At 34.0% G+C, this 9,362-nt stretch overlaps 1 protein-coding gene across 12 annotated transcripts in view; it reads right to left on the bottom strand.

Annotated features, from left to right (window-relative positions):
* Positions 1 to 2,124: 2,124 nt before the first annotated feature.
* QKI (QKI, KH domain containing RNA binding) overlaps positions 2,125 to 9,362 on the bottom strand; it is a 224,014-nt gene continuing 216,776 nt past the window's right edge. For 8 of the 12 annotated variants that reach the window (XM_040350617.1, XM_040350618.1, XM_040350623.1 and 5 more), the window contains 2 exons: positions 7,778 to 7,852; positions 2,125 to 4,872 (listed from right to left, as the gene is read on the bottom strand). In XM_040350617.1, the coding sequence (XP_040206551.1) occupies positions 4,856 to 4,872; positions 7,778 to 7,852 (92 nt within the window). In that variant the 3' untranslated portion in view covers positions 2,125 to 4,855. Of the gene's footprint in view, positions 4,873 to 6,007; positions 8,678 to 9,362 lie in introns of those variants that run through there. The other 4 variants (XM_040350620.1, XM_040350625.1, XM_040350627.1 and 1 more) reach the window with 1 other exon arrangement.

Genomic DNA, 9,362 nt, shown 5'->3' with positions numbered 1-9,362 from the left:
AGCATTTTATGATGCTGCCCTTGCAATAGCAATGCCCTTGGTCAGTAATTACCCCTGTAGGTTTCTTAAACCTCTGATGCTCTTGGAAGTGTCAGAGGCTTTCTGTAGGCACTCTACTGGCCCTGGTGTCACTAAGGTAACTGATGCTGCCTGTGTATTGTCTGTAGGACTGTGAAGTCTCTAGTCCATGAGCACTAGACACTTCACAGTCCAAAGCCTGTCACCCTGATGGGCAAGGGGGACAAAGACCAGTGAGGACTGTCTATTAGTGTGCCACGTTGCTACGGACAAAGGAAATAATGAATTGTTATAACACAGACAGAATCAGTAAGTGCTAACCGCAAACATTTCTTAATGAGGAAAAACAAATAATGAACCAGTTGAAAATAATTTAAAAGGACCAACATTAGTGTTGTGTACATAATCCCATGCAGTCGCAAACAATTTTGTCTAAGAATTCTCACCCAGAACCTATATGCATTTGCAAACAGGTTGCAGGCTTTATAAAAAGGAAAGATTTTTTTCCCCCCACCCAACAAATAATGGTTTACATTTTCTATGCCAAGAAGAACTTCAGGTATATAAAATATTACATTCATACAGTAGCAAACAGCCTACCTGACCAGGGCTCTTTATTATCCAAGGGTTGGTGTATTATACTAGACCACAGCTGATAAAATTAGTTTTTGCTGCAGGCAATAGGGTGTTCTGGGACTATCACCCCCCTTCCAGTTTGACTGCGATAAAAGTACATTCCAGACTTTAACCAGTTACTGCTCTGCATTATGAGGGCACCTTCCGCCAACCTCAGAACTCTATTTTCCAGTGTTCTCCAGATTTTCCTCGAAGCCTTGACTGATTTGCAACTAACTGCTCATATTCACCTCTAATTTGCTCCAAACTGCACTTGTTTCAGGCTGGCCCCGTGAGGTTATTCGCCTCTTCAGGTTTTTCTCCACCCAGATAAACAGCAGGTGCGAAACCCCATTAGGATCACAATAATACAGGACAATATTATGATTTTTTTTCTGGGGCTACAGTGTCACTGGTAAAATATTAATATCTTTAAATAATTACTGAAACCGCTTTTTAAAAACCTCCAAAGGTTCGGGTTAGTAGAGAACTAAGAGCCCATTCACACAGGGGCAACACGACTTCTAGCACGACTTTGGGAGGCAACTTGGACACGACTTGAGTATGAATCATCAGGCAACTTGCAAAGCAACTTCAAGTTGCCTCCAGGACAGTACAAGGCAACTTTAAGTCGCCTCCAAAACAGGAGGCTTTCCAGTGGCCAAACAATCAGCTCTGTGGGAGGGAGGGGTTTGCCTGAGAAATGTATGTTCTCTTCCTGTATTGTTGCTTCAGTTAAGACAGTGATCTGATTTCTGAGGCGACTTTCATTGAAACGAATGGGTGTAAGTTGCCTACAAGTCGGATTGAAGTAGTACAGGAACCTTTTCTGAAGTCTGAGTCAGTAGTGTACATTAAGACGGCTCCCATTCACTTCCATTCATTTTCTTGACCACGCGACTTTGGGCAACTTAAAGTCGGATCCCAGGTCGTCCCAGTGTGAACCGGCTCTAAGTCTATTGTGTATCACAATTTAAGTATGTTAGGCGTCAACATTCTATAGGAGTTTGGTAAACAGTGATGGTGCCCAATTAGGAACAAGTAATAAAATATATCATATGCAAACTTTACATAAAATTAGATTTCAGAAGCTAACAAAATGCTGCGGTGAGTGTTATATTTAAGGAAATGTGAAACTTTAATTTGCAGAGAGCTGATTATTTGAAGAACAAGAAGGAACTGTGACATTAGTAATGCAGATGCTGTGAAGCCAAGGGACAAGCAAATGCCTGGTGTGGTAGAGAATATTTTGTTCCCACCTCTACTATCACATACTGGCAAGAGAACAGGCCAGAGTAACCATCCATAGCTACTTTCAAAGTAATGTGCAGAATGTCAGGCGACAAACAATATTAAAACAAGTAACGCTGGGTTATCTGTGGTCACGCTCTTCAGTGTTAGTCCTGCAATTCAAGACTTTACATTCTTGTTTTCCTTGTAGATCTTATTTTAATGAAACATACAATGTTAATAAACAGACAAAGTCCAGAGTTAGTATCTTGGTATTATAACATTTATTAAAATAATGCTATGGGGTTAATAGAAACAGCAAAGAACCAAAGAATTAAAATGCAAGCCATGTAAAAACCCAACTAAAACCCAATATGTCTAATGTCGTCCAGTCGCTAACTAAAAGCCAAGAAAGACAACACTCCCGATATAATAAAGTACTGCAAAACAATTGGCATCGTTTTAGTTATCAAAATCGTGGGTTTACATTTTTGTATCCTTTTTCTCAACCAGGAAAAACTCCTTTTGAATGTTATATAACATACATATAAAACAAGATAGAAAAATACATTATAAACTTGTAACAATGGCTGTAAATACATTATTTTACAGGTTCTTTTAGGCAATAGGTTGGCATGATACATACATAGCATGAAACTACTAAGGAAATAAAGAAAAGACAAATAATCTGTATGGTTACATATCAGCGACACTCATCTAATCATTCTAAAAAAAAAAAAAAAAAAAAAATATAGATAATACTGTCAAAAGGAAAAACTAAAGACTGAAAACTACCCAATAAGAGTAAAAACATAAAAAAATGTATAATACTGAAATCCAAGGCATTTGGAGATTTCATAAGTCATGCTTTTTTTTTTTTAATGTTGACCCATTTGTTTGTTCATAGCACTCACAAGTTAAGTGTCACATATCTATTTAATAGACTTACACCTTAACCACCATAAAAAAAAAAAAAAAAATAATAATAAAAAAAAAAAATATCCAGGTTTATTGCAGCTTGAGATGAAACTGGATCAAATACTGATTTTAAAACTAGCTGATCTCTCTAAATGCGCAAGTGTCGCAAAATTGTTCAAACAGTTCCCAGCAAAGGGATGAAATCTGATATAATTAAACAAAACAATATAGAATAAAAATGACCAGGAAGACAAAAGCTGGTGGCAAGTTAAATAAAAGCTAGCTTTAGAATAGAATAGAATAAAATGAATGTCTGTTGCATAGTAAATTATAATTATTAATTTGCTTCAGTGTGACAAAAAAGCATGAGGTCACCACAAAAGAGGTTTTGAAATCTAAACATTTTAGATTTACCGCTTGACCTTTACCAGAGTTTCCATAAGAAACAGAACATAAAAGTTGATAAGGTGATCGAAATGTGCTAGGTTTTTGCCAAATAATTATTATTTTTTTAAATGCACTCAAGTGCCATGGCTAAACTATTGAAAAGTAAATTATAAAATTTATCCGAATAGGTGGACACATGTTCATACAAAATTTGACATCTCCTAAGTGGAAAATAAAAATGTTTACTTAAAATCATCTTGGCAAAGCGCAGCATCTGTTACAGAATGTCTTTATAGTTAATACATACTATACTGGGCGACTGACTTGCAAGATTAAATGTTAGAATGTCTCAAAGTGCTCACAAAATTAGATGTGGCCTCTTAAAACGTGCTTGGCAAAAAACTACAGATCCCCTTGACCCTGAATTAAAAAAAAAAAAAAATACAAGACACTGGACTAAATGATCATGGAGTAAAATAAGGCACTTGTTTCAATCAACTTATACCAATGCTGAAAATAAAAAGAACAAAAAGTTGGAGAAAAAAAAAAAACGACAAAAGGCTCTTTTTGGTCTTATTCCTTGACTACCACCAAAAATCATTCAATGCAATAAAGGGTTTTCTTTCTTTTTTTTTTTTTTCCTATTTTGTTTTTTATAACACTTGAAAGTATAAAATGCTACATTTCCAAAAATATATTTTTTTCTGCACCAGCACCCTTGTATAGTAAAAGTATCTAATTTTGTTCATTTTTTTTCAATGCACTACACTTATATCTACAATTTCATTACAATTATATAGCAATAGGCAAGCATGGCTTTTACATCCTTAATGTTTTTTTCTATACAGGGAGGTCTAAAAACAAATACTTGAACAGTTTGCCCAGTAACGTGATACATAATGCATGTACCTTATACCAATGTAATATTACTTGAGGCTTTTAAAAGTAATGCTTTGCTAATTGCATCACAACAGTTTTTGTATACCAGTGTTGTGGTATAATTTTAAAAGGTTAAAATATTATAATTTTTTTCATGGCACCCTTATCAATGTAACAAATTTGGCAGGCAATATTACAAAGAGAACAGATTGCAATGTTTTGACCCTGGGAGGGCCACTGTAGTGACTAAATACTAATTTATATTTTTAATAATTTTCTTAAATATGTAATTAACTTCACCAGTGAAATCCCTGACCAATCAGGTTCATGCATGATGCATCATCACAACACAGTACATTCAGCTTCTTACTTCACAATACAAGAGAAAAGACAAAATAAAGTTCCTTAAAAGTTTCTCACAGTAACTGCCTCTGTCATTGGTAGTTGAGGATCAGATGTCTTGCCAGTACTCTAGGTGAAGCTCTTAGACCGTTCGTTTGGTTAGGACACTAAAATATGATCAGTGCGGAGGGCTGAAATGGACCTTATTGCTTTTCTATTATTCAGTGCAGGTTCTAGAATCACTTTCACCCAATCAGGGGATGAAAACAAAAAACAAACAAAAAAAAGGAGTTGGAAGAAAACTATTTCTCTGTGTGTCTTGTTAGATGGTAAGACGAACGGACAAATGCCTCAGCTCGCTGCACTGAAGACAGACAAGCAGAGGCGATTACCAGTTAACTGATCAGCAGGCAGGCATGGTCAGGTCATCATTGGGTGAAGAATTCAGAGGTCAGAAGGTCATAGGTTAGTTGCCGGTGGCGGCTGGGTGGTTAGAAACAAAAAATAAAAAACAAAAACAAAAAAAGAAAGAAAAGATAGAGAAGAGATTAGTTTCAGCTAGTGACTGTTTAATAACATGAAAAAACTAATCACAACTAATAAAAAAAAAACAAGCATGTTTAATACTGACATACTGATTGACACAATCTACAGAATGCAACAAAATCATGACACCAGGTATCATGATTCGAATGTGTGAAGAAGGAGCCCACGCCCATAAAACTGGTTAACAAGAAGAAAAAATGGAAATAAAACTAAGGGCTAATGGTTAGTAGCAGTCGGAAATGGGAGATAAAAATGATGAATCAGCTTGAAACTTAGATAGAAATTTCGAGACAGTCAGTGCACACAATCATTATCTGACTGCTATTAAGCATTAGTACTTCCCACAGGTGCAAGCATTGAAGCATCTATTATTAATGATGATGTGATTATTAACTTGTTAAGAGCAATGAATCTAATTTTTTTTTTTTTATATATATATATATAAAAATAAACATTTAACATAAACTATGGGCCAAACAAAGTTGTTTTGTTCAATAAATGTTTATTGCTCATTTTCTATTTACAAAACACAAAATATCTTGGCCTCATAATACAAAGCAATAAAACTCTGGTCTAGCACAGTAGGCATCATCTGAACCAGGAACAGCTATAATGCTATTGCTACTGGCAGCATTTCCAGTTGAAATACTAATTTACACATATAGGACACATATAAAATGCATTTTGTATGTAAACACTGTAAAAGTCCTGGAATATATATATATATATATATATATATATATATATATATATATATATATATATATATATATATATATATATATATATATATATTTCTAGACTCAAAAAATTGAAGTACATAAAAAAAAAATCTAATACACTAATAAAGCATTTATAACTACAAACAGCCCTCTTTATTTTCAAAGCTAATACTCTGCAAATACAATAAAATCTGTCATTTCATATACATTCCTGCATTATATTTTTATATTTCTTACGCCATCTGTAAATACTATTTTCTTTTAAAAAAAAAAAATACAGTAAAACATAAAAAGTTCTCAAGTGGAAAGTTAACATTCTCAGTGTTTTTTGAGCTCTTCCTTCCTTAGTAACTCACATTCTCCTTCACAAAACTTGGTCCACTTAACAGTAGTATTTTTTTTAAGACTCTTTCAACAGCTTTACTATATATATTATGAGGTTCAATTTGCTTTATTTTGTACTGTTGCCATAATGACTAAAGCAGAGGAGATGTCAACGAGAAAAAATAAAATAAAAATCAGTGCAAAGTCAGACTTGTGGCATTTCGTAAAATGAAATCCAGTAGATTCAAATATAGCTTTGTCTTAAAGACATAAAGCTATTGGTCAGCTTTAAAAAGGGAAAACTAAAAACATGTGTCCTTGACTTAGTCATATTACTAATTTTCCCTTCCAGTATTTCAGTGTCATGTTGGAACGATAAAAATTAAAGTATATTCCCTTTAGTTCTCAGTAAGAACTGGGAATTGTTTAATATTTTGCTTATGATTAGGCAGAAGGAACCTAAATAAATAAAAAGTGGTTTATTACCACCACAATGCCTTTATACAGTCAATTTATTGTACATTATTGAAATGTACCATTTAAAACTGGATTAAAAGATCCATTAAATGTTACAAGGTTAAAATACATGCAGTATTACTGCAAGATCAGGTGGCAAAATGTACTGGCATACCTGCGATATATCCTCTGCAAAGTCCCTGGCTATACACAGTACACACAGGTTTAATAACTGTGCAACATCATTTACAGATTATAACATGTATTTCAGTCGGTTTGTTACAATAATTAAACCAGATATTGTAACATAAATATAATGAGAAACCATTCACTTGGCTACCCTTCAATATTCAAGAACGTGTAATCATAAAAGCAGTTTTTGCATCAGGCTGAATTTAAAAAAACATTTCATAACTGAAAAGGCTGCACACAAGCAATTCTTCCATCATAAGCTCTTCAAATGACCCCTTAGTACATGGGAAACTTTTTTTTGTATAAAGGTTATAGATTTCAATATATTTTTGAAGCTTCAGTCTTGTAATTTATGATGTTAATTTGTTGTACACACTTTCAAGCTAAAAAAATAAACCAACTTTATAATCCTTAGGTTGTACTGGGTTATAGTTCAAATGAGAGGTGAAAAAACTACATACACTACAAATCACTTTAGTAAAAGTGAAGCATTTAAAGTTGACATCCAAAACAACAATTAATGTCTGAAATTACACCTCATACAGCTAAATGAATGCTTCATTGTCATAACAAAAGCTCTTTAGATTAAAAAGAGTTTATTTGCTATAAGGCTCCCCACTTTATTTCTAAAACTAGAACTAAAGCTAGTAAATCTCAGCATTTATCAGACATTCCACTGAAAACATGTAGCAAACATGCCACATTTTCTGGTTTAGGGTAGGCCCAATTTTCAACTTAAAAAATGTAAAAACACTTTTAAATGGTCTTTTTAGTTTAAGCCATCACCTTTAGTTATCTGCAAGAATACTCAGTAGGCATTCTTTTCAGAGATGAAGTTTCTAATTATTCAGCCCAAATAAATGCATCAACTACCTTTACAGTTAGGTCGTCATTATTGCTTTGCAACACCACACTAAATCCTGCATACCAACAGTTAGCAGTATCTTCTATTTTTGTAAATCACCTGCTGTACAGTCACCAAGAAAAAAAAAAAAAAAACTGGAAACAGAAATTAAGCATACTATGCCACAAAAACCCATCCTCAGTGTCTGCTCGGTGTAGTTGGGGTGCAAATTATGTGTGGTGTTGTAAAGTTAACTTACTGAAATAGCATTTTGTCAAAGCAAAAACTACACAGCTAAACTAACCTCTGTCTGCGGTCACAATCCTTTGGTAAGGATGGACCCGCATATCATGCCTTCGCACTTTAGTTGCCACCGCACCTAGTTAAATTGTAATTACCAAGACAAAGTTAGAAAACAGAACATTCAATAAAACACACAACATAAACAGCAGGTTTCCTCAAACAAGGTTTTACATGGAGATTTGTTGCAAAAACATTTAGGCTTAGAAAGCAACAAGTTAAGGCACAGTAGTTTGGAGTCTTTGCTACAGTATGTGAATGATACGCGTGCCGATTAATATTGCATTTAATGTTGTATATCTGGCCTTAACCTTTTCCGCCCTGTGAGTTTAGTTGATATGTGCAAGCACCTGTAACACTAAAGGGCATCATAATGCATTCATTTACCACTGAACAGCAGTATCTTTTGAAATCTGTTAGACCCAAGAAAAATGAAGCTTTACTATTCACATAATCACTGAAGTGCTTTACCTGCAGCCGATGAGCAGTTTTATTATACTTTAATACTGACATCAGTTATAATAAAAATAATCCAGTTGTATATATGTTTAAATTATTTTGACTCTTAATAGCTAAAGTCAAGAAGTAGAAACCACATGAATTAAGTGATTAGTAAAGCGTGCAAACGAGAAAGCTTAGCAGTCAGTATTCTACTATACACTCACTGCTACTTAAATGTATAGACTAAATCAAATATTGATCAAAGGATTTTTATCTATGTGCAAAATAAAAAAAATAAAAAAAAACAAGTGCAAGTAAGTCACTGACTGCTAGGCAAAGTTTCACGAATACTCTTTTTCAAGACTGATGAAACTAGGCAACTGCTAAAATTAAAATCATGTGATCAATGAAGGGTCATTTGAGACTTTCTTGAATTCTTAGCCTTTCGTTGGGAAAGCCATACCTGAAGATAAAAGGAAGGGAATTACAAATGAGTTATTGGTCTGGTGAAGTAATCTTGTTACAAAAGAGCATAGACGGCAATGCTAAAAACTTAAAGCATATCTAAACTCAAAAACAAAATGTTTACATATTGCAGCCAAGTCCTTAGTTGTGGTGGCTGCATTAGTTGGCTTTTTTTCTGGCTTGTTACATTTTTTGCAAGTGTGGGAAAATACATATGGACCCTGTCAGAAATCCTGACTTACTTCTAGTGTACTAATAGCAAAAATAAAAATCAGCTTTTCCAGATGTAATCAGTGAACTATAAGACACTCCCCCCATATAATGGAAATGAGACCCTGCTTGCAGTCCAAAAAAGAAAAGCTTAAAGGCGATAACATTACATCCCTCCATAGATAGTTGTGTGAATGGGTGTCATCGCCCTAGGAAAGGACAGGGTTCATCAGGTGAACATAAAAGGAAAAAAGAAAAAAAAAATGATAAAAACAAACAAAAAAACAAAAAAAAACAAAACAAATGAAGCCACCACATTCTACGAGTGACTGGTAAGCGGTCATATTTTTCTTTTGAGTTTAGATAGCATTAAATTTAAAATGTATCACATTGACCAAATCTTCATTCACGATAACATTTTGTAGTATTTTTCAGGACCAGTGAAAATAAAACAGTTAGCAATTATATCCACT

The sequence above is a fragment of the Rana temporaria genome, chromosome 4 (genome assembly GCF_905171775.1).
Source record: "Rana temporaria chromosome 4, aRanTem1.1, whole genome shotgun sequence".
Lineage (NCBI taxonomy): Eukaryota > Metazoa > Chordata > Amphibia > Anura > Ranidae > Rana > Rana temporaria.
The sequence above is the reverse complement of the archived record's forward strand: the minus strand, read 5'-3'. Positions and strand labels throughout refer to the sequence as shown.